This window comes from Platalea leucorodia (assembly GCF_965183815.1).
Source record: "Platalea leucorodia genome assembly, chromosome: 5".
NCBI lineage: Eukaryota > Metazoa > Chordata > Aves > Pelecaniformes > Threskiornithidae > Platalea > Platalea leucorodia.
In genome coordinates this window covers 53,573,573-53,599,586 of record NC_138827.1, presented here as the reverse complement: position 1 = coordinate 53,599,586, position 26,014 = coordinate 53,573,573, and the positions used below count along the sequence as shown (strand labels likewise).

At 45.1% G+C, this 26,014-nt stretch overlaps 1 protein-coding gene across 1 annotated transcript in view; it reads left to right on the top strand.

Annotated features, from left to right (window-relative positions):
* Nucleotides 1-328: 328 nt before the first annotated feature.
* COLGALT2 (collagen beta(1-O)galactosyltransferase 2) overlaps nucleotides 329-26,014 on the top strand; it is a gene marked incomplete at its 5' end in the record, with an annotated part of 57,271 nt that continues 31,585 nt past the window's right edge. The window contains one exon of the mRNA XM_082313943.1: nucleotides 329-600. Coding sequence (XP_082170069.1) covers nucleotides 329-600 — 272 coding nt within the window. The remainder of the gene's footprint in view (nucleotides 601-26,014) is intronic.

The following is a 26,014-nucleotide window of genomic DNA, read 5'->3' as shown; positions in this document are numbered from 1 at the left end:
GCTAACTGGAGCCATCCAGGGGATGAGGGGATCCCACCTGGGTCACCCCACCCGCGCCGCGCTCGCCGCCCCAGCGCTGCGGGGAGCGCGGCGGGCAGCGCGGGGTCGCCTCCAGCCCGGCAGCCCGCTGGGGGAGGGCCGGGCCGGGCCGGGGGAGGTGCGGCGAGCCGTGCTGCCCACAAAGGCCGGGTTTGGGGGCGCTGGGCCGGGCGGGCAGGCGGCGGCGCTGCTCCCGCTCCTCCTCCTCCGCCTCCCCGCGGCGCCGGGCGCGCTGCAGCGGCCGCCCCGCACCGCCGGCGCGGCTCCCCGCGGCCGCCCCGCGCCCATCATGGCTGCGTGCGCCGGGCCCCGCGCCCCCCGTCCCCCCCTCCTCCTCCTCCTCCTCCTGCTGCTGCTGCTGGGCGGCTGCGGGGCCAGCCTGCCCCCGGAGCCGCCGCCGCCGCCGCCGTCGAGCCCCGAGCCCCAGCCGCTGCCCGAGTCGGCTCTGCAGAAGCCCACCGTGCTGCTGGCCATCATCGCCCGCAACGCGGCGCACACGCTGCCCCACTTCCTCGGCTGCATCGAGCGGCTGCGCTACCCCAAGAGCCGGATCGCCCTCTGGTAAGGGCGGGCGGGGCGCGACGCGAGCGGCCGGGACCCCGGCGCCGCAGGGGCCGTGGCCCGGCCGGCGGCGGCGTGCGGCCCCCCCGCCCCCAGGGCGCCGGCCCAGCCCCGGCCGCGCCAGCGCTCGGCGCCCACCCTGCGTCTGCCCGGCGGGGGGCTCCCGCTGCCGGCGGGGAGAGGGGGTCTCGGGGGGAGCTGACAGCGTGGCCGTGGCTCCGCTCCTCCGGCCGCCCGCTCCGCTCTCCGGCGGGAGCGGAGGGCCGCCCGGCCCCGCCGTGCGGCGCAGGTAGCCGGGGCCAAGCCGGGGGAGAGGCAGGGAGGGGAAGCGGCCGCGCACCGCGGGCGCAGCTCCCGCCGTGGGGGCCGGAGAGCCGGCGTTTGGCGGGCTGGGAGGGGGCTGGCCCGCCGGGACGCGGCGTCCCCGCGGGGGCCGCCCCACGGCCCGCGTGTTCGCGGAAAAGCGCCCCGCGGCGCCGGGCGGGCTTCGCCGCAGCGAGGCGGACGGCTGCGGTGGGCCGTGCCGTAGGGAGGTGAGTTTTTCGAGCGAGGCTGGCCCGAAGCCTGGGAGTATTCACCGCCCTAGCATTTGTCCAAATCCACAGACACGCAGAACTCGCGGCTCGGTCGGGAGAGCCGGGGTGGGGGCGCGGTGTTTCGCTCCCCCGCTGGTAAATACCGGGCTTTGTGGGGAGATGGTGAGGGTTTGCCAGGGCTGGAGAGCAGACGTGCCGGGTAGGTGCTGATGGGCATTGAAAAGGAGCATTGTTGCACGGCTGTAGTCTGAAAGATGGACTCAAAGATGTATTCAGAAATCACAGCATGGGGGCAGCTGGGGCAATCAAGTGTGTGTCGCGATGGAGGAATTGGACCAATTTGGGAACTGGTCAATCTGCCTTTATTTATATGGGTGGAAAAAAAAATCTTTCCCTCTCAAGCTGACATAAATGTTGGGAGGAACAGGAATTGCTTGGAAGGACCCAAACCAGATTTTCTTTTTAAGCGTGGTAATAGTGTAAAATCAGAAGTGGTGGTATAGGGCCTGATCCAAAGTTCACTGGAGTCAGTGGGGAGATTCCTCTCAACTCAAAAAGTCAGTAAAGTTTTACTTTGTATAAAGGGATGTGGGGAGGACCCCTCCCCCGGTCACATCACTGATACTAAAGTGTCATTAAGCAGACAGCATTGGATGTTTCTGTGTGTGCTTCAGGAACGTGGCTGTTACTTGTCTTCAAGTGCTCTACAGGTCTTTGCAGAAAATCAGTGACTGGTGTAATCAGTGCATGGCTCTTTTTTGCTTTCTTCTTTTTTGTTTTGAATTTAGGGGTGCACAAAGCAGATAGTGCTATCAGCCCAAATGTGGCATGCCGTGCAGATGTGTCTGGGGAGTTCCAGGCTGGTGAATGGCAGCGGGTGAATGCCAGACTCATCTGTGTGTAGGTCCGTGACTCTGCTTTCATTTGTATCAGTAGGAATTTTGCTGTTTTGGATTTCATCTTAGCAGATGTGTGTAAGAGTAGATATTATCAGACCTTACATATGGACTGTGATTCAGCTAAGCTTGGCATTTATAAAATGTAGTGGGAGTTTTAAGTGCAGACCTGATCACCAAAGCAGGGTGGATCCTGAAATGCCTCTCGCTGTAGAAGTGCAGAATAAGTTTGGGTTTGTTTTTTTTTTTTTTTAAGTCCTGCAGAGCATTGGTTGGCTCTACAACTTTTTTAGCACATTGCTTGCATTATCCTTACTTTACTTAAGGTCTCTGCAGTATTGTGTGAAAGTATTTGTGGGGACTGTTCATGAAATAACAGTGTAAGATAACTTAAAATATGCTAAGATTCTTATAAGAATATCACTCCATTTTAAGAGGATTGCGCACAGACACAAGGCATGGTTAAACTGGAAAATCTGCCATTGAAAATGTCAAGCTTTATAAAATGAGAATGACTAAAATGTCATGGCCACTGAAGAGGAAGTTCTGTAGATGCTCTGAGCTGCCACAGAGAGCAGCAGTACCTGTAGGGTGGCAGCGATTCTTTGGAGAGGTTTAGTCCTGCTTACTTCAGCTCCCCGATAAGACTTGAGCTTTTTCAGAGCCGGGGGTGTTCAGGACACAAAGTACCCACCAAGAGGAAGCTCACATATGGTGTCTGTCAAGTCCCTTGAGAAAAAACGAAACAATACAGTTCATTTCTGGAAGCGTCCTTGCATTTCAGACTTTGAGCCTGACAGAGTCATTTCAACAGATAAATTCCAGGATTTACCTGTGTCCCTGTGCCATTGCATTACTGGGATAGCTTGGTGTGAAGTGCAGTGAAGTGGTTGTTGTGAAAGGGTTGCATTCCTTCATTGCCACTTATATTCTACTTCAAAATTTTCTTAAGTCAGCATTTTAAAATGCCCTAATGTAGGTCTTGAGAATGAAAATTGAAAACATGTATCATCTCTTAAACTCCCATATGCTCTCTGTATTGCTTGAGGGCTTAAATTCAACAGTGGATCTCTCAGACAAATTTCTAGGGTGGAAGTTTTATGAGTGACAGTAAAGATGGGTTAAGAGACAATGAATGGGTTTGAAGCAGACACTGAGTTTTCTTTTTGTAGCCTATATCAATTAATCTCAATCTTTGTTATCCTGATACTGTGCAAAAGATGTACACTGGACAGTCTCGTACGCTCTTCTTCCCTTTGGCCTTAATTCTGACTTCTTCAGTTGCCGTAGTTGTGAGCCACCTCAGAAGGACTTGCTTGCTACTAATGACCCGAGCAGGCCGTTTGGTCTGAGGCCAGCTGCCCTGATGACCCATGTCCTTTCAGTTGAACACGTCCTTCCTTTCTTCCTTCCCCCTCTGAGAATCAGGAAGCTGCATGCAAACTGCCGCCTGGGGACGGTCCCTGGCCTGCCTTAACCCCGGACGTCCTTCTCTCCGACAGTACCGGTGGGCACAGGCCAGGATTGTAGTAATGACTTAATGGTGGGAATTCCTGTGAAACAGTGCTCAGGTCTTTGTCCTGGCCCTGCGAAGCTTGCTGGGATAGACTTGGCCGTAGGCAGTCTGTCTGCGAGCCTCTGGTGCTGGCCACCGAGGTGGGAAGAGCAAAGACTCCCCACCTCAGCAGCAGAACCCAGCTTCCCTCTCTGCTCTTCAAGCTGGTGCTCGTGTAGCTGTGGAGGAGTAGTGCTGGAGATGACGGCTGTCCCTTCTGGCGAAGGAGGAAGGGGTCACAGCCCCCCCCTCAAGTGCTTGTGGAAAGCCTAGTCAGTGTTTGGTTCAAAAATACATAGCATTGTAAGAAACAGGCGTTTGTAACATTGTAAGCAACGGTGGAGAGCCTTAAAACATGGCTATTGGATCTAAGTCAATCTATTTTTTAGCTAGGGAGTGTTCTTCTAATACACTCCTTGTGTGGCTGTGCTTGGCATGTTTACTGGGGTGGGCCGAGCTTGTCTCAGGGCTGTGTCAGTGATGCTGTGCTGCAAACCCAGCCTAGCTGAGTTAGGAAACTTGGGCACGTTAGGAAGGCTTACTGCGTTGTTTGCGTTGGTGTTGGAGAACTGCAAAGGAAGGGAAAAATGTTCTTTATCTTGGATGAAAATGATCCAGAAGTTATGTAGTCAGCATGTCCCAACCCTCTTTTGGGTGGTTTGGGGATGTTTTTCTTGTTTTGAACGTTAGCAATGCTGACTCTGTTTATTTGACATCCATTCAATTATAGGTAAAGAGTGTTTGTTTGTCAGACAGGTTCATCTTGGCTGTAGTGGGCAAAGTAAAAGCGTGTCTATTCAGCAGTTTATCACACTGGCTTGCACTTCTCTTAGCCTTGGATTAAGTGATGGTATAGCAGAGAAAGTTGTCTGTAATTTCATCTTTAACTACCTGCTAGTTCATAGTTGTGGGCCATCTGCTCTCTCATCTTTTACTAACCTGGGGATTAAGTGCCTGCATAAATGAGTTGGTGCTTGAAAGCAATAATTGGGTTCTTTTGTGCTTGAAAATCTGTGCCTTTGCAGATCAGAGTATGCTTATATTTCAGAAATAACAACATGAATGATAGATGAGATTGGTGGAAAGCTGGAAGAAATCCCAGATGAGAGATATCAGTGGATATACTGTAACAGTGGCTCCAGTGAGTGAATGGTTTCAACTTAAAAGAACTAGTTGTAGTGGAAAATAGAAGCTGATGAGATCAGTATAATAATTAGCTTTCATAATTATATATTATTAGTCTAGAACTAGCTGATGATACTCTATCAGAGCATTTTCTTATTCTTCAACAGTTTACTTATGAAATGTGAAAAATTCTACATAGAGGACAATTTCCGGTAAGATGCAGGGATCATTTGAAACTTTAATGGGTGTTATTACTCACTGGGACGTGTTGGCTTTCAAATGCGCTGTGTTTTCTGTCCTTGTTTCCATTTGTGCAACGTGGTCACTTTAATCTTCATGGTCAGTATTAATCACTTAGGCATGCTGAGGTTCCAGTCTGCTGGCTCTGTCTCTGTTGCTTCTGTCTACTGGTGTTTTGCATCTATTTAAAATTTGCTCATCTGTGCTGTGACTTCCACATGACAATATTAAAACTTAGGTTTTAGAAATTAAATTCACTTTTCACTTGGCTTGTCGTTTAAACTTGTGGGATTTAGTTTCCCGTTCTTATTTAGAGATATTTTAGATTTATTTATTTATTACATAGCTTTGGTAACACAGTCATAGACTAAGCGAGGCTAAGAGTGAGATGGGACTTGCACAGCCTTGGAGTTTCGATTAAGGTGATGTTCCTGTTGTACAAGACGTTGCATAGAGTCTTTCTTCCAAAGAACTTGCATTTAGATGATTACATCAAAAGAAAGAATGGGAGTAAAATACTTCCACTTTCTAGTTGGGGAAATTGGGGAAGAGAGGTTAAGTGACCTACACAAGATTCTTGAATTTATTAAGACCAGAGATGGTATTCATAACTCACATTTCTTGATTCTCTTTTCTTACTGAGGTCACTTTTACACTAGTGTGGTAAATTTATGCAAGAAATGGAAAACCAGGGAAGGCTAAAGAAATGATCCCGTCCCAATATCCACAATAACTTTTTTTTTGTCTTTTTGAGTCTGTCTCCCTCATCTAAGTCTTGGCAAACTTAAGCCAATGACATAATGAAATTGTTCAGTAGAAACATTTGAAGGGAAGCTGAAAATGACTGCTGTGCCTCACTGAGGTCTGCATGGAAAGGCTTAAACTGCTCTTCAGCTAAAAACTTTGCCGGTCTTCAGAGGAACGTTAAAAGAAGCATCAGCTGTGTGATGGCAACTTGCTGGGTAGCAGTAGTTTCTTTATTTTTCCTAGTGTGCTCACAAATTGCCAGATTCTGATACCTTTTTGATGTCATTAAAGAGCATCTTGTCCCACACTTTATATTAGGGTCTACTAGACATGAATGTGAATGTTGGGATCTTTCATAAAATGAATAAGTAACCCTCCAGAGGTGGGGGGATTATACTCTAAAAATAACATCATGAAATGTGTAGGAATTCTGTGAGACTAGTGAAGATAATACATTGTGTGTGGTTTGGTTTTGTTTTTTTTTTTTCCTCTCCCCTGAATCCTGCATGCTATGTATCTCTGAAAATGCAGCCATTTATTTTGGCTGCTATCTTTTGGCAACCATGTTTTATGACAGGTCTACCCTGTTATCCGTTTGTCTGTCACTTGTGTAATTGTCTACCTGGTGCCTTGTAATGCAGGTGTTGTGTTTAGAGGCTAGATGCCGATAAAATAATATGTAGTCACAAAGAAACAGCAGGACAGGGTTCAAGATCAGAGGCTGTTGTTTATTATAAGCCTTTGGATGCTTTCAGGGGTCAGGGAGAACTAGTTTTCAGGATTTTTTAATATGTACAGAGTAGGGGTGAAAAGACCTCAAGGGGTCATCTAGTTCATTTGTGCCTAGGGCAGGATCGCACTTCATTTCTGACTTGTCTGTCGCCCGGGGTCGGGATTCCGCATCCAGTCAGGGCTGCAGGCTGTCAGGGCTGTGTCCTGTCACGTCTTCCGAAGCTTCTGCAAGTGTGGGGGAAGTGGGAGGCAGCTGTGGGAGTGTGTCAGAGCACCACCTGCAACCAATGTTGGCTGTAAAGTCCTGGAGTTAATTTGTCCTTTAAAAAAAAAGAAAGGCAATTTCACTTGTGCATTCCTGGCATACAAGCTATTTCAGCTTCTTACCTTCTGATGAATCTGGAAGCAGGGATCAGTTAGGTCTGATCCAGGTGAAGTCTGTCCAGTTGCTGCTGTCGTTCCCTTATTACGAGGACAAAAACCTTTTCCCTTCTGCACTGTTCCTCCAACCAGAATGTCCCAAGGCTGATGCATGGATATCCTAGGTTAAGGCTGGAAGGCACCTCTGAAGATTGTCTAGTCCCAACCCCTGCTGAAAGCAGGCTCAGCTGGGGCAGGCTGCACAGTACCATTTCGGTTCAAGTTTTGAATGTCTCTGGGGATGGAGACTCCACAATCTCTGGGCAACCTGTTGCAGCGAGATAGTCACTGGCAAGGAGTGTCTTGGAAATTCATATCCGCTGAGGGTGACTCTAGCAGGGTGGCAGACCTTTGGGATGAAGACAAGCTTGCATGAAGACTGTTGTTCCAATAGCTTTTTTTTTTTTTCCCTTACCATTTTGCATGTTCTTTCTGCTAAATTTAGCATTTTTTCTTTTCAGAAAGCTGCCTGATCACTGCTAGTCAGACTCCTGGAGAACCCAGGTGTCTGAGCAGAGCTGGAGCTGTGGGGGTGAATGGTTGGTTCCTGGCAGGTATGGCCTGGGCCTGCCCTAGGAGAGGGAAACCTGGAGACAGGGAGTGTCTGCCTGAGGGACCCGAGAGGCGTCCCGAGCAGGGCAGCTAGTGCCGTTGCCTGTCAGGATGTACGCTGAACCGTAGATTGAAGGGCATTTTTATCTTTTATGTAAAGTATCACAACACCTGCAATTATTTATCCAAGTCCCCTGGGACTGAAAATCTTCACATACTGGGTCAGGATTCTCTAAAAATAGATCCGTGATACACATGGTGTGCAGAACACTGGGAGCTGCCCATCGCCAGTGCTCGCTGCCATTCTTTGGTCCTGGGGAGCTCCCTGAAAGACCATATGGGCCACAGGGTAGAGAGAGGACCGAGATGAGGCAGGGCGCTGTCTGTCAGAACCTGGAATTTCCTTCCTGTGGGGTGATGTCTCAGACTTAATATTATTTCAATATATTTATGTGCATCTCATTTCCTTTATTTCAGTGAAGCATAGTGTATGTTGGTGATGCTCATCGCCAAGGGTGGATTACAGCTAAATGAGGCCCACATGCATCAAAATTTCAGGCTAAAGAAAGATAGGAATAAAAAAATTGTTAGTGTTCTCTACAAGGTGTTTTTTTGGCCATCTTCTGCCAAAATGCCTAGCTGCTTCAGACAGGCATGTGGCACTGCTAATAGGCTCATCAGTAAAGAAAAAAGGACTACTTTTTTTTCTTTTTAATGGAACTGCACAATTTGCTTTGTTTAGTGCCTGAACCCAGTTTTTAAACACAGAAATGATTGGTTTTGGTTATATGTGTGTCTGTGCACACGCATGCTTATCTATCTGTATATCTGTGTCTGGTGTCCTTGGACCAGAGTACCTTTGTTACTCTAGAATGACTCCAGTTTTCTTCCTGGAAAGTTAACAGGGGGCCTAATAAATATGTGGTGATTTTAAACTTTTGCCAGCTGACTGTGGAACTGGTATATGCTTTCAAATGGAGTTTAGTCACCAAAGTTTTCTGAGAACTACTTTGTTTGTGATAATGTTTTGTAATGTAACATGTTCATCCTCCTCTTGACAGGTGTGGCACTGCTAAATAAATGGCTTAATTGTGTACCAGAGACTGAATAAGGAGTTTCACTGCAGAGAACTGGAATTACGTTCATGCAGTATTTATGTTTTTTTTGGGAGAGGTGATCACTTAATCAAGGTAGCTGTAAGAAATGCTGGGAAATGAGACCTCGGGAGTAAAGGCTTGTATATCTTCTGGTTTCATTCTGACCAATTATTTCCATAGTCAATATGTCTTCCCCACTTGCTAATGTGTAACTATACTATCAGGTAAAACAGCATGAAAGCTTTTAATGTTGTTTTGGGATGGGAATACATTTTTGCCAAAGTTTGTCCTTGCTCCTTGTCCAGGGACTCTTAAAACACTGGCACTGCTGGAGGTGTCACCTTCAGAGTTATCCCTGATGCCCATGTGGTTGTGATACATGGAAGCGAACAGGTTTCTGTTTCCCTTTCATTCTGTCTGTATGTGCTGATAGGAATAACACACCTCTTCTACAGATAAGCAGATCTTGATCCAGACCAGAAAATGCATTAAGTTTGAGGCTGTCTGCCCTGGGCCTCATGAGGATCTAAATTCATGCTGAAGCAGAAGATAGTGGGAGTCCATGTAAACTACAGTGCCATGGTAGGGTTCATATAAGCTCTTTCACATTAGTTTTGGAAGGCTTCAGCTCCAACAGGGATTGATTTTTTTTTTTTTTTTAAAGATTTTTTTTTTTCCCCCCTGTAAGGAGGAAAAATATGATCTTTATTTATGGCTCCCCCCACCCCCTGACAGGGTACAGGCTTCCCTTGATTCTAAAAGGATTGTTTGCTTATTTTTGCTCTTTGATCCCTCTGCAGAGGAAAGGTTATGCGTGGTTGCAGGCTGGTTTGAATTTTGCCCGGTGGCAAAAACTAGGTTGCATTAACCATGAAGTGTTAGTTTATATCCTGAAGCTGATAGCAGGTGGTTATCTCTTCAGCTGGCAGATCAGAATCTTGTTTTTGCTACTTGCTCAACAGCTGCTCTTAGAAGGGATACTGCATTGTACCTTTAGGGGTAGAATAGGAATTTAAGGCTGTAGTTTGAATTTTTTCCTCAGTATTTTCAATCATTCTTGTCCTCACAAGGCACTTTGGAAAATTGGAGGAAAAGGGTGTTTTCCAGCATTCATACTTTGAACTGCTAATTGTGACGTGGAAGTTATGTTAAACTCTCAAATGCAAATGCTTTGATTTTTTTTTTCTTTTTTCTTCTGTTTATTGGTTTGAGTCCATTAATTATTTCCCACCAGACTTCAGCCAAGTGAACTTAAGCAAGTTCCCCTAGTCAGACCAATATGCATGCTGTGTCATGAAATAGTCAAAAGCCATCTTGCGTCAAGTCCTAGAAGGTGGTTAATTAAGAAGCGTGAGCTTTAGACACCCAGTAAAAGCTACAAGAAACTTTTCTTGTTGCTATAGTTTATGTCTAGGAGGCAAAGAGGAACATGGACTATAAAGCTTTGCAGCAAGACTCTTCTCTCTCCTTTCATCATCAGCACTTACCAGTTTATGTGGGCATGCAGGGATGTTATGTCATCTTTGCATCAAAAAAAATAAACCAGTGTGTTTAAGTGAGATTAAAAACTCATTGGAGAGGAGCCAGTGTGGTTCAATGTTTGCTGCAGAGCGGAGAACAGGTGCATAGCATTGACCTTGGCTGCACTGCCTCAGCCTGTGGCAGCCAGTTAGCTGTTTTCCCTGATGCATGCTGGAGTGTGGTCCTTGGCCGCTTCATCTTGCTGCCTGCCAGCAGGGAAGTGACTTTTTGGGGTAGTTACGTCTCCCAGCTGCAGCTCTGTGTGAGAAGGTAAATAAATGCTGCAACAGTAACACAGCCCATGGAGAGGTGTGATGGAGGTCAGGCTGGTGTGCAGGTTTTGGAATGTCACAGGGTGCCTATTCGCAGTGCTGTCTTAGGTGTGAAATCCCAGGATCCTCAAATTTAGCTGTAGATTTGCTACTCAGTGGAGTTTCAATGCTGGGGTGCATATTAATGCTGTTAACTCCCCTTGAGGTTTATTGAGGGGTGTGTTTTTGCTCTTGAAAATTCTTCTTAAATAAATAGTGTCTGTTCTTGTAGTCTAACCAGAATTTGTAGTTGACACCATAACCCATAAAGGCAGTGACAAAAAGATTAAAAGCTAAGTGAAAAGCATGGCAGCTACACATACAAGTCACTACACTAGAACAGCAAGAATTATAACAAAAAAAAGACATCTTGAAAGATGAGAAGTCAGAGTGGGAACTGTATAACTGGGGCAAAGGCTTTTTTTTTATTTTGGAAAACAACAGAAGCCATGCTATTTCTCATTTCTGCAAACTGAGGGGTTAAAAAGAGTTCTGGTGTCTTCAGGAACTGACGGCCTGCATTTTATTTTTCCTCAATTCTTGTCTAGAATTACTGGCAAGGATTGGGAAAAGGAGCATTGAAGTGTCTGGTTTATTACTGGATTCACCAAGACTTTGTTTAGTATTGCTATATCAATAATATAGCGTTACATTGGTGTGGGCCTTGCCAAGAGGTGTGCTCTTCTTGAAGTGCTGGGTAGCCGGGTGTAAGAGTGGTGGGAGGAGGTAAGCCAGCTGTGTGCCATTGAGGCGGATGAATGGGAGGAAAACGGGGTCTTCACAGAGACCCTCCAGAGCAAAGAACCTGAATCCCATGTTACAAGGAAGGAGGAGTGGCTAGAGACTCCCTCAGAGGAATGGTGGATGACAGCTCACGAGAAGGGAGAGGCTGGAAATTTGGCACTCTGGCAACACTACAAAGGCTCCTTGTCTGTGGTTTTGCAGTTGCAGAATGGGTATAGGACTTGGAGAACAGGTGAGGAGGAAGATGTCCCATCAGAGACTGCTGAAGCTCAATCAAGTGCCTGCATGAAGGAAAAAGAGGGTGATAGTTATCAGAAGCCATCTCCTGTGGAGGATGGGGCACCTATCTGCCAACCTGACGTGATGTCCTGGGATGTTGCAGGGAGATTGCCGAAGCTTGTCCAGCTTCCTGGCTATGCTGCTCATCCACGTGGTCACCAGTGGTACTGTCAAGGTGACCCTGAGTCCTGAACGTAACAGAAGTAATGCACTCAAGGGCCCAAGTGATGTTTTCCTCAGTCCTTTCTATGAGAGGAGAGGGGGGGTTATTTATACATATTCCCCCCTCACACACACACACACTCCCCTCCTTTCAACTTCTGTGACTCTGTGATGCTGACTAGAATCAAGGTTAGGGTACTGGCAAAGGATAAAGTTAAGGGTTTTAAGTAACCCACTTTATTTTCAGATTCTTTAGAGCCTGCAGGATTAGGAAAGAGTCATAGTTGTATGTTCTGGTTTAGTGTTGGGTTTGTCCCTTCGCTAAGGTTATGGTCTGGGGAAAGATGAGTCGAAGGGCCATGCTTGTTACACTAGTCTAGATCAACCGCAGTGATCAGAAGGGATCAGAGTTGAGATTGCAGTATGTACTTAGGAGAAGAAAGCTTGAGGAGGCAGTTTTAGGTGGCTTCTGGATAGATGAGAGGCTGTTGCTCATAGCACAAGACAAACACATTGGTTCTTAATGTAGTTTTGGTACCCTGGGCATGGTTATGGTTACAGTTATGATCTGAGTTAGGGTCTGAGGAGCGGGAAAAAAAAAAAAAGTGTAAAGTGTTGGCATTATTGTTGTGTTCTGTCCTAGCTGTGAGAATTAAGAAGTGCATTGGTGTCCACAGAGGCCAGTGCCTTATGTTCAGTTTTCTGTACAGATCCATCCCCTGGCTATGATTAAGGTTAGTCACTAGGGGTGGGGTGGGTTTAAAGTTTAGGAAAAAAAGATTGGGAAGTCTGTCTGCCATGCTGGGGCATAATCATTTAGAGATTAGTTCCTGACATCAGTTATGGTAAGGTTAATGTTTGGGGAAAATGTTGCTTTGGATCAATGATTCTATTTGCCTTTATTGTGGGAATGCCTCCTGCAGGAGTAACTGAACCTAGGGTTGGCATTAGGATTTAGAAAAAGAGAACTTGAAAAGGCACTAAAAACAGAGGAGGTGAAGTTCAGATATTCTCTAGAAACCTCTGTTGACCGGGACAGGGGGTGAGGAGCTTGTGCGCTCTGTTACAGTGAGAAGTGCTCCTGTGGCGGGCACGGGAGGTGGTACTAAGCTTTGGAAACCCAGTGCTTCAGAAGCTGTGTTTATTGCTGAATTGTGCAGAGCCAGCAGGTTTGGGTAGGAAGCTGTTGCCATTTGGGGACGATGCCTTATGCTCTTTTACTTCAGAGGTTGCTCTACTGTGTGCAAGTAGGATTATCAGTAGGTCAGGGGATTAGATAGGTGACTGGAGGATGTAGAGATTCAAGGTTGTTGAATTCAATAAGGCCTGCGGGCTTGGAAAGGAGTCTATGGTCAGCAGGCGGGCAACACCCTATGTTCTCCTTTATGGTACAGCTTATCCGTTATTTCTGATTATGGCTAGGAAACTTAACAGTTCGGGCACTCAGGTCGCTGCTGGATTCTGCTGCTACTGTAAGGTATGAGGATTGTTGTCCAGGGGAGACCAAGGCCTTGCGCCCTTCTTTTACAGTTTGGAGGGGGTTTCTGTGTCTAGAATACTTCTATTGCAAACTCCAACCGAATCCTAGTTCAAGAGTCCTGTCTTGCTGCTGGATTTTACAAGCAACAGCCTTTCTGCTTATTTTAGTTCAGCATTTGTCAATGTAGTGTGTTATTTTTTGAATGGGTCTGCTGGTTATAATTGAGGCTGGTGTTTGAGGCAATTGCAGATCCTGTAAAACTCGGCACCAGGAGATGGGAAGAGGGTTGGTGTCAGTGGACAGCAGCATATTCTGTTCTGATGTATACAAGGGACCTCTGTGTACCATAGCTAGAATAGCTTGGAGGTTAGCTTTTCAGGTTTTGAAATCTAAATATTTAAGGACCTGTTTTACTGACAGGTTGTACGGGCTTAAAAAGTTAGGAGAAGGAGTGGTGTCAGTAGGGGCCAATGCCTGATAATCTCTTTTATTATGGAAATGATCCCTTACTAGGTGAGGGTTTGAATTGAAGTTACGTCTTGGGAGTGGAAGACTTTGAGAACTCGAGTTACTTCTGACCCGTGCAGATCCTACAGATGGAGAAAAGGGGCTTATAATGGTGGATGTGTGTATTATGGTCTTCTGTTACAGAGTGATCCCCCTGGATTGAACTGGGGTTCTTTAGGGGATTGTGGTTAGGAGTAAGATTTGGAAATCTGAATTTGTTGCTGGATTCTGCGTGGCTGGCAGAGTTGGGAAGAAGGTTGGTGTTGACTTTGGTGCATGGCATTTTATTCTCTGTTAGTGTATGTATGGGGTTTCTGGTAATACTTTTACTAGAGTTAATGCCTGGAACTCTATAGCTTCTATAGTTTGGCTTGGTTCTGTCTTCTTCAGTGCCTTCAGATGGAGGTGGGATGTTGGTAGAGGTGAATTCCTTCTGTTCTCTTTTGCTGTATGGAACAGCTTAGGTCAGGGTTAGGTTTTGGGAGTTTCAAGCTGCTGCAAACTGAGATACGAGCAGATTATTCAGGTCCTGGAGGTTTAGAAAAAGGCCTGTTGCTGATAGGAGCCAAGTGCTGCATGCTCTTTTGTGGTGTGGTGTGTACCCTGTTTGTATCTGTTTTAGGGGCAAGGACGGAGAGTGCAAAGGCTCCAGACCCTGAAGTGTTCTGTAGAGCTGACAAAATGAGGAAGAGGCCAGGGGTTGGTACGGGCTTAGGCCTGACGTTCACTTCACAAAGTAAAAGGCTTGAAATTTCCTTCGGCCTGAAATGAAACGGGCAGTCTTGGAAACGGTTGGGAAGAGGCACCGGCATAACCAGTTCTTGTAACCAAGCAAGGAACAACAGAGTAGTAGACCAGTACTATGCTCATTTTTCCCAGTCTTATGCCATTAGATTTACTTGACTCACTTGCATAAATCAGCTTCTGGATGCTGCTGGTGTTTGCTCCAGCTGATACATGCTTCGTCGGTAGGAAGTTCTGGATGGAGTTTTTGTTTAGTTGTCTGTGATGACTGGCTCCAGGGTTCTGGAGGAGCCTACCCAGACTCTTCTAAATAGGTTAGCAGAGAATAATAATTGCTTTTGGGTCTTTTGCCTCTTCAAATATTTTTTTCCTCCGGCTCTGGCTGTCAGAGACTTTGGTTACACTCATTTTTCAAAACACTAATCTGAAATAAGTTCAGTGTGTGTGTGACTGGAATATGAAAATGTCACTGCTGCTAAATACCTTCTCCTAATTTATGATATTTTTAATATTTTTTTTCTTTTTTTTACCTAAAGCAGAATTTAAATGCAAATTATCATTGTTAAGTCATGGAGTGGGCTTGCGATACGTTTTTTTATCACTCCTAGGACACATGTACTTCCCCCCCTGCTTTATTTCTCACACAAACAAGTTAGTTGTTGCTTCCACAAAAACTCTTGTCAATGAGTTGTTATTTCAGACTAGTGAGCTCATAGCTGTCTGCTGGCAGAACTCTGCTCTGACTTCATAAAAACTAAGGCTGTTGCCAGTTTTTTTTGCCTAATACCTGAGCCTTGAAGGAACCTCTGTTTTACAGAACAAGAATCAAACTGCTATCAGTGGTGTTTCCAGCAGCTTTGACTACAAACATCACATCTGTCTTTCTGGACGAGCCTGTCTTTGTATATGTGATGCAAATTTAAGGGGGGAGAAATATGAGTTCAGAGCTAGACTGGGGCTAAGGAAAGCAGGAATTTCTTTTTTCTACACTCAACAAATTGCAAAGCCAATGCAGTGGTGTTGGTTGATCCTGCTATCTGTGGAGAGCTTCAGTCACCTTCAGGTTTGCTATATTGTCTGCTGCAAGGTGCATCATTTGTTGCTGCACTTGGATTACAGACTGCATCCTTATCTGAATGCAGACTGCCCAACCACTGCGGAGCAGGTGAATCTAAATCACAAATGATAACAAGAATAAATTCAGTGTACCACAGAGCAGATTTGCTGAGAAGAAACATGGTTTGAATCTCCTTCAGTTATTTTTCTGAAATTTTATTTCCCTCAGTATAGAGGGAGATCCCTAAGGGAAAGCATTTGCCTATTACATCTAACAGCAGTAATCACCCGCCTGACAAATCTGGCCAACTCCTGTTGCTGCTGCAGAATGTGTGGCCAAGTTGGTTACTACACATACGCTTTTGGAACAGCCCAAAGACAAAGAAAAACATCTGGTTATAACAGTTCGGGCACATAGCTGGACCAAAACGCCAGCCTTTTCTGCTCTGGAGGATGTATGTACTCCAGATCTACTGAACTGACAAAGGCATATTTCTTCCAGGTCTCTTGAACTGACAACACAGATGGAGCTATAAGGAGCTATAAAGCCGTGCTAACTGGCACAGAAGTTAATAATATATTTGGAAGAAACCAACTAAGGAGCCAAAGAAACTAAGATTTCAGCTTGTTAGATCTTGTATCACGTTACATGATCTGAATCAGTTAATGAAACACTTTAAAACAAAAGTCCTACCCAACTGTTACAGGGCAGAAATAGTTTATGCTGAAATGGTGGTGTAAGGTGTCTGGTGCCTGTCTCGGGTGGTTAAGTTTGGAGCCTGAGAACCAGGGGCTGCTAACTGAAAACATCCTCCGCAGCCGTGCTAGCTCAGAAACCTGCTGTTATCTGCTCTGTCGGTTCTCCCAGGCAGCGTCGGAGAAACTGGCAGATGTTTAAGAGAGAGCAGAATGATTTCTCAAATGAGACAGAACTAGTCTCAGTTTTTCCATTAGGAAATTAACTGATTACCTTTATTTCATTTATTTGAGAAATCCCTCTAGTGGCCAGTTACTTATATGACACATTGGCTGTTTGGTTGCAGCTGATCTTGCACATCAGTTGCTGCTGTTGTATGGATTTCAAATGAAACTCTTGACAGATTATTTGAAAGGCTTCAGAAAAAGGGCCTGAGACAGTGTGAGATGAAAACCAAACAAAAAAAAAAAAGGTTTTCTTTTGTTTTTTTAGTGGCAAGCAGGTGATGCTAAAAATCTTTTAATTACTTATGGGGACATTAAGTGATGCTTTCCCTGTGGTATATAGTAGGTCAGATTAAATGATCTGTTGGACACCTTTGAACATAACTTCTAAGAAACTTGGTAGCTTCAGCAAAGAAATTGAAATAAGGCATTAGGTTTCATTTTCTGTTTGTCTCTTTATTCATGACATCTGTATGTAAAACCCAAAGTCTCCAAAGACAGTCTATGTTATTTTATAGGAGGTAGATACATATTTTGTAATATATGAAAGTCGTCACATGTCGTCTGCCATTCCCTATTTTAGTACTGGGATCATGGTTAGGACAGTGTTTTATCACTGACAGAGGGAGAGCCCGGGATCGGTTTCCTGCACGCTCAGCTGAGGGGCTGTGGGTTCACTGAAGCTGGACTGTCACTTTCTTCTCTGCTCTTTCATCCCTACCACAGCAACGCCTTGTGATGGGTTTATCAGGTATTCAAAAAATCCAGTTTTCCAGCCTTTGAAATTGCCTCAAAGCCCTGGGGAGCTCAAACATCCAGGCATGGGAACGCTGCTGGACAAGTGTTGGGATGCATGCAAGGGCTGTTTGGGTCAGAGCATGTCCCTGCTGGGGCAGGCAAGCCTAATGCCTGCAGATGTGTGTGGGAGTCTCTCCGCTGAGGTTAGTAAGCACTTTATCTTGTGCACTTCATCCACTGGCAATGGCTGTATCTGGGCTGTGAATCTTTCCCATTGGAGATGGCATAGTTGGGAACCACGTTCTACAAAATAATGACATATATGTATTTTATGGGACTTTCAGTTACCCAGTCAATTTACTAGGAAGTGGCTACTGAGATTAAGGAAGTGCCCATTTCCTCTCTTTGTTTACATCTGGGTAATGAAGGGGAAAAAATTAGCTACCCTCAAACTGTGCGTTTGTGGTCAGGATTAAACCTTAAGTAGTTAAAATGTATTGTGCATTTGCATTCTTCTCCACATGCAGTTACCACGCTTGCCGATGCAGCCTTCAGTGCTCGGCCCTCCCTGAAGGTTGCACCTCTCCAGTGACGCTCCCTGGAAACCCACACAAAGAGGACAGGCCAGCAGAAGTGAGAATTGCGATGTTGGAGTAGGGTTGTGTAGCATAACAAAAGCAATCCCATACTTTGTTTAAATGTCACTTCATTTCCACGATCCCTTTCCTCATTTGGGGATGAGAAATGCACAGCATTACTCACAGAAGGCTGCAGAGCTATTAGTTTACAAGATTAGAGAAATGTTGAGAACTCACTGTTTTTCTTTCTCTTCCGTTCAGAATTAAGTCAGCCATCAGCATAGCACCAGTTTTCCATCAGTTTGAGTCCAGAGTCGGTAGTTTCCAAGAGAAAATGTGTTCTGACTCTGGCATCCGTAGTATGTCACGTGTGTTCACCAAGCAGTAGCCATGTGTCCTGCACATGTGTGCCCCTGCCTCCCTCCATAGGAGAAGCCGTGTGGATTCCTGTATGTGTGAGTGAAACATGAGATCACAAATGAAAGGGATTCAGAGTCAGAAATTTCAGCTAGCCTGAAGTCTTTGGAATTTAAAAGTAGAAATGCTTTGCTTACACATAGCTCTGTTAAGTGATGAGGATTGTGTAGCATTAGTTCAGAGGACCATGTTATTCTGTGCTGTTGTCTGAGATGACAGAAAAACATTTGTTTTGCCACCTGAGTGCTGAGTTAGGCAAGAAACCCAGAGGTTTAGCTGCCTGATTTGACATCTTGCTTAGAAGCACACGCTTCAAAGTACAAAAAGATGAAAGGCAGTTAATAGACCAACTCAGAATCACAGCCCTCTGTTATCCGCACCCCTTCTGCCTGCAGGGCTGGAGCTGGGGAGAGATCGCCAGGTCAGCAAAGGAAGCAGTCTGTTGAGCAAGGAACTCAACAGATTTGGCCCTAATTTTGAGCACTACAACAGCAGTAAGTTATGTTTAGCACTGTGGAGGCTGGAGTCTGGGCCTGAGCTCCTGGGTAGAGTTCATCTACTTGTTTCTCCAAAGTGTGTGCAAAGTATTTCTAATCGCGGAGATGTCTTTGTGTTTTTTTTTTTTTTTCCCTCCTTATCCAATATGAGTGCTTTAAAAAAATACATCTAGAACCACACCTTCAAAAACCCAGGGTTTTTTTTCAGTGATGCAGGCAAAATACTGAGACAGGAAGAGAGGCTTTGCCTTTGAGCTTGTGAGAGTTTCTTAAAAGCAACACGGAGGAAAAGTTGTCCTTGAGATTGCCATGGCCACAAATTTACCATTAGTCTGGCAAATACTCTGTGAATGTGTTAAGTAAACTGCTCTACAAAAGCTGAATATTTGTAACTTATTTCAGTGTATATTTTGGAAGGAGTGTAGGCTTGTCTTATCATTCCCAGCCCTGCCACCCACTCCTTTTTTGTGACTTGTGAAAATCCATTAACCTCTTTGCTTTTGTTTCCCTCTCTGTAAAATGGAGCTATAATGTTGCCTCAAGGCAGTGCTTGGGGAGGTTGAGACCTCTGCCAGGGTTTTCAGGGGCCTCTGGGCATGCTCTCTAACCTGTCTGATTCATATTGCCTAATTCCTAGAGGTACTTTGAAGAAGAGTACACTTAGCCATTCAAAGTGAGAACACTGTAAAATCTGTCTCTGGTAGAAATTAAGAAAATTTTAATTGATAAGTTGACTGTTTCCTGCTTGCACAGTCTTGTTTGTGTCTTGTGTCCGTCTGTCCTCTCCCTCCCCCACACTGAGAACCCTCTCAGCATATGAGGTGTTGTCACCTTTCTTAAGCTCAAATGTGATGAACAAAATTACAGATGACATCCAGGAAAACTCTCTACTTCATATGTAAAGGTTGAATATTTTTTTTCCTGCTTGGCTGCAGTGGTTGTTTTTCTGATCTCTTACTTAATTACGTATAAAACATTTTCAGCCATTTGCCAGCAAATATGACATAATCCATTTATTTTGAAGCACTGTACCGTTCCATGCAATTTAGAGAACCTCTGTTTTCCAGTATAACTAGCTACTTGAGGAAGGTTAGGCCAAAATTATGCACTCTCAAGTTCCATGCTGGCTTCAACAAAGTCTAACTCTAAAGTAACTTACTGATGACTAGGGTTTAGCTTAATGTTGGTGAAAGCAAAATTTGGCATTAACTGCTCTATGCCAAGTGAAACCTGTGCCAGTGAGAGGATAATGATCTTAAGGGTCTTTTCCAGCCTAAATGATTCTGTGCTAATGAAACCCACCATGTTCGTTTGCTGTGAATTTGCAATAGGTCAAGAGAATTGTACAGTCTGATGTCATTAGATCCTGCATATGAATAACTTCATCTTGTAGGTTTACAGAAGTTATGCATTGGTTGGGCTATTAAACTCTTTGGGGGGTTGTTTATTCTGGGAGGGAAGGGCTGGTTGTATCTCCAGCATAATACTTTGGTTTTGCTTTTTTATTGCCAATTCCTTGATCCCAGAATACAGGAAGGTAAATGACTTGCATGTTTCTGGCTGTGTTCCTTTTCAAGGGTTCTCTCTGAAGCTCTGGTAATCCCTGAAAAAGCAAAAATCTTTTATTCCTGACCCTGTGACTAACTAGGCTGCTTTAGCCTTTGGCTCTGCCACTTCGTGGAGGGTTAATGGAAGAAACTGCATCCCGGCCATAGCCCTGGCTGGACCCTTGTGTAACCTCTGTGTGGTTGGGTGGTGGTGGAGACCAAGTTTAGTGCAGGTGGTGAAGAGGAGGGTTTGCTAACCATTCGGAAGATGAACGCAGAGGGAAAGTCAGGCCCCAAATGTCAAATTTAGCTTAACAGTGCAGTGAAGATGTGACTCTGAGCTTCCTGGAGTCACTGAAGAGTGACTTATATTAATTAAGGCCATGAAGATGCATGAGTAAGTCCCTAAAGCCTGGCTGGTGAGTGCAATACAATGTAAGATGTAGGCTTATGCATGTGTGGGTACTGAACAACAGATAAAGAAACAACAACTCCCAGACCTTCCCCTCCTATGGCTATCCTGCTGACTGGGTAAACCTCTTCTCTGCTGCAGAGATTAAAGCTCTGTAGCATTTACCATTTTGTCATTTGGAGACAGTAGCTAACCAGCTGGAGCCATGTCAAAAATCTGATTTATTTAATTTTCCTGCATTACCTTTTGTGTATGGTTCTTTATAACGTTAATGCAAACTGTAAAGCCAGTGCATGTGCCTTGCCTTGAAGACAGATTGTCCTGGCCTGCACCCATCATGTCCTTTAACTTCCTTACCATATGTCAGGCAGTAACATCTTCAGCAACATCTTAGGATGTATGTTTTGTGATCATCTTTTAGCTTTGTGTTTGGTCTCCTTCATGTGGCTCCCATAAGCAGCAGCTGTTGTAAACACCTTGGATATCTTTGGAAGAACTGGAGATAGTGTTGGGTGGATTTCGTGCCTCAGTCTTCCCAGGAGCATCTGGTACACATCTAATTTTTGCTGTTGTGTTTTGAAGTTTCTTTGCTTGTTTTTGATACTACAGGTCAGATTCAGACCTGTTGTAAAAAGTGGAAACTCTTTTCCTTTGGTGGAGAGAGGTGTTAGCCCTGTGACTTCTTGGAGGGCCGTGACATTTCCCACCAGCTGTGCACCTGAGTGGCTAAGAACGTGTTTCAGCACGTGGCGATGTTAGATACTTCTATAGAATGGGGTAAATAGTGCCAATCGTGTATCAGCTGTGATGCGACTTGCCTGTGAGATGGCATCTGAAGCTCTTGTCCTAGCTGAGGAGCTGTGCTGTCTCCAGTATTCATCTGGAGCTATGAGCTCTTAGGCCGCATTTTCTCCTGGTTTCTACCAGTGCATTCTTGTTCGTGCTCTTGGTGTACAGGCTGGCTTGGGGATACCCAGCAGTGCTGGGACATGTTGTGAGGAGGCAGGCTGGCAATCGACTAGGCACAGCCTGAAGATGAAGAGATCGTGGTCCTTCTCCTTGCCTTACCTCATGCTGTGTTCTAGACAAAGCCTTTAATTGACATGTCTTCTGGCTGTAAAAGTGGGAATAACATTTCCCTTGTCTGTAGACTCAAGACTGATCCTTCTTAAAGGTTGTGCTTCCAGAAACGAATGTTTGAGTTGGATGCCCCTTAGGACAGACAGGTCTAAGGCTCAGTGCTTTGTAGTCTGTGGAAGAGGAGGTGCTCTGGCAGCAGGAGGAAGGCCAACTTGCTTACAGATTTGCCTGTGATGGCCCGTGGTGGGGACACTGCATAGACAAGCTTTCTAGCCCAGTGCCTGGATCCTTTGTGGCAAAAATAGAGACAAAAGACAAAGACAAAAAATATGGCACCTTTCCTCCTCTTGTGAGGAATTCATTACAGGTCCCTGGTTGACTTTTACTTGCTGTACCTCCTGGCCTTGTTTTAAAAGCAGATTCTCTGTTAACACTTTCCATCCCAAAGGATGCTTGCTTGCCAGTACAGGGGTTGTAGAAGCAGCAGACAAGAAATTTACTTCTATTTCTACTCCTCTGTGTCTGTACTAAATGTTATAAGCACCTGGGGTTTTATCGTCCTTATGCTTGCCCAGTTTGCCTGTAGGCACCCAGTAATTCACAACCGTCCCAGGAAAGCAGGAGTGTTTATTATGTGCCCATGCCAGCCTTGATCCTGTCGCCTTGCACTGTAAGAATAAGCTCAAGTTATTGTTAGTGTCAAGAGTTTCTGGGTGCTTACTGTGCTGCCTGCTGGGACCGTGCTGGGGATCACGTGGTAAAGTTTCAGATGGGGCATTGATTCTCATGGGGGCGTTGGTACTGATCCTTCTAGCACAAGTGAAAGGGGAAAGGTAATCTGTCGGCTGAGCATAAACGCAACACTTTTTTCCCGTGGGAATGCAGATGTCTGCATAGCAAACTTTGACTTATGTATGCTAGGCATTTTTTTTAAGTTACACTTCACAAACAAACTAGAAATAATCCACAGATGTCTGCTGATCACAGTTTGAAAACTGCTGTTCTCAAGGCATCCTGAAGTTGAATTCCTTTGAAAAAGTCTTGCTAACTTTGTCTGCTTCTGTTTCCGTAAGTCTAATACCTGGTACAACACACCTGCATACCTGAGATTGATCTGCTCTAGTAATTGGAAGGAATTCCTGGCTGGGTTTAGATTTGTCTTTGCATTCTGTATCATCCACTTCTGATGGTAGCATTGCAGATCATCAGAGTGGAAAGAGATTCACATACATAAGCAACAAGGGAAAACTTACCTATTAAATTGTTGTAACTGATTTTGCCTGTGCAAGGCAAGCCTGGAGCTCTGTCTCAGGGTCTAAACCTTTAAACTTGGCACAATTCCCTGTGTGAGAACATGGCAAGGAGAGCTTTGCGTTTGACAACAATACTCTGCGCTTTGACAGCAGTGCTGAGATTTCTCCATGTGTCTCTAATGATCTATTCATCTGGTACAAACTCCTACCACAGCCCTCTCCATGCCCAGACAGTGAGTTCTTTCATGAAGGAGAAGTGCAGAGTCATATTTCTGAGTGCAAATTGGCCAGGGGGTTTATTTGTAGTGTAGGCTCGGCCAAGCTAATTTCTCTCAACAGCTACGCTGCGAGTGAGCCACACAGAGCTGGAACAGGGAAGGTGTAAGCGAATATCAGTGTGTACATTGCCAGCAGACAGAGGAGCTGAGGGCTGGCCCTCATCTGTTGGAGGGCAGGTTATGCAGAGGGCCAGGAGTTCTTCAGCCAAATGCTGGGTGTCCTCCACTTTGTCTTGATGTCTTTCATGATTAGACACTTCCATAAGATGGTGCAACAGAAATACAATGCTTTGCACTGGGCTCATCGGCCTGCATGCCCCATGAGTGCTAAGAAGAATCCCAGCCTTCTGGAAGTTGATGGGATACTTGTCACGGTTGCTGGTATCGCTGCTGGGAGACTCCCTCTGGTTGTGCTGCTGCACTTGGGCAGTCTGGAACTTGGGATGGTGGCTGAGTCCAGACTTTACTCCTGCCTGCAACTCCCCTTTTCCAAGCCTTCGTGGGCAAAGCCATATTGTTGCTTCTGGTGGAATGGATGAGTACCCATGGGGCATATGTATGCCTCAGCTTTTTCTGACTCTGTGCAGGTGTCGATCAAGGGAGCCGTCTCGGGAGGTGGGCACTAGGGTTGCAGAAAAGCACGAGGTCCTCCATTAAGCTGTGCAGGTTCAGTACAGAGCACTGTAATATGACTGTTTTCCAAAAGCCTACAAAGATGGAATTTTGCAAGCTGTTGCTCAGTGATTGTGTACCTGAATCCTCAAAGTCTTCCAGACTTGCTGAACTGGAAGATATCTCCTAGCATTTTTGCCACATTTTTTCAGAAATCGCTGCACGTACGCAAAATGTTTTACTGTTGAGGTTTTCTTTGTGGTGTTTCAGTGCACCTGAGTATGTAGGCAGGTAGCAACTTGTTGGAGACTAGGTCTGGAGGGCTTGTTGCTGTTGTCCTATTGACAGTCCTATTCAGCCTGCAGCAACAGCAAAGGAATTCCTGGTCCACTGGAGAGGCGCAGGGTCTGGATGGAGATCTGCCCTAAATGCAGAGCTGACTTCCAACAGATACGCTGAGGTGGCAGTCCTATTGCCTGGTCTGCACAGGGGTTTCACTGAAAGACTGCTAACAAAAAGTAGTGACTTTACTGTAGAGCAGCCCTGGTTTGTTTAAACTGTGCTAGAGGCTGACCAAGTGGCAGGGGAGGTATATCCTTGCAGTTCAGGGGCACTGGGGACTCTCATCATCGTGTTTGCCTGATGGCTCTTTCATTCGTTCTTGCTGGGGCGTGTTCCTTGCCCTCTGACCGACTATCGATTTGTGAGCCTGCACATCACTCGCAGAAAGTCTGTAGGATGCTGCGAGCACTTAGTGCAGCACAGCTTGTTTGACCAACCTGCCAGTCCTGTTTCATGGGCTAGTGGGACTCCCAGCAGTTTGATTACATTGAGTTTATACCTCTGCTTTCAATAGGAGAAAGTCTGATTTGAAAATGAATGCAGATCAGGGACTTACAGATGTGTGACAGTGCTGTGTCTTTATTACTTATGCTCCACCTGTTTGAAAGGAAGGCATACACTTTTGCAAAGATGAATGAAAATTGTAAACTACTGAATAGAGTGAATGGCTTTCCTCAAATATCAGAAGGCCAGTGAGCTGTAATCTGAACCTCACTGGAGGTGAAAAAATTCCCTGTGTATTTCAGCAATGTTTGCGTCAGGCTGTATACAGAGGTTGGAAGTTCCAGGGAGTCTCCTACTGATGTGAAAATATGAAATAACATTGATTTTCAGTGACTACTTAACTTTGAACATCTCCTGCCCTTCTAAACATATCTATTTTTCTCTTTCCAGAGGCAAAATCTTTCTGGATAGCGAAGTATCCTTTGCCACTTGTAGGAAGAATAGTTTATGGCCTGTTCTGACATTTCTCTTGTGGTTCTTCCCTACTTTGAAGCAGACTGCTTCTCTAAATGCTAAATTTGGGGTTCATCTCAGAGAACACTGTTACTGTCACTCATTGAGTTCTTCCTCTGTCTTGTTCTGGTTTGAAATGCAAATCATTGTGTTCCTATTTTATATTTCTTATTGCCTCAAAGAAAAGCTGGCTGAAAACCTTTGGGAAGAACGTCATTGTTGTTGTATATCAGCAAAGTTTTCACGTGAAAAGGTCAATTATTGTATAAAATTCACTCTAGTGTCACACAAAACATCCTGCCGGTTTCCAGATCACAGAACAGATTCTCAGCCTTTGAAAAACCTGAATTTTCCTTTGCTCCAGAATTAGCTAGGTGTGTTTCTTATTGCTGTTCAGACTCCCCCTAATTAGTGACATGATTTAATATATTCTGTTTCCATTTTCTTACATTGTTTCTGTCAGCCTGCACTGGACAAATGATGAAAAAATCACTTTTATTTGTAGCCATTTAATTGTACGGTATTTGGATTACAACAAAAAGTGTTTCTATATGTGTTAAAATTACTTTGATTAAGTCTTGTAGGATATGATTAGAATGAAAATCCATTCATAATGGAAAGGAAGTCATACTTTAAGTCAAGAGTTCCTAAAAATGTCTTGTCTGGAAAGGTACACTTTGGAAGAATGGAGCGTACCTGTCTCAACCACATAATGTGGTTATGTTCAGCTAATCCTGTTCTCTTCAAATTGCCATAATCCTGAGATAAGTATCCCATTTTTCTTTGCCTGCTTGAAAGGAAGTCTGTCAATCCCTACCAGTACTACAGTATGGGCAACGGCTTCGTCCTCATCTCAGCAGAAGAGAGATCTTGGTTTGCAGAAGTAACAACAAGCTTTGGACCCTTATTGTAAGCTCGGAAGGGAGGTGAGGTTCAGGGAAAGGCAGGGAAGGTAAAGGAAGATGTAGAGAGGTATTAGGTTTTCTTTCCTGGCATGTTGTAAAACCTACCGTTACATTCTGAAAATCTCAATGCTGTATATGTGGAACTGTAAAGAGTATAAGATATACCTCCAGAT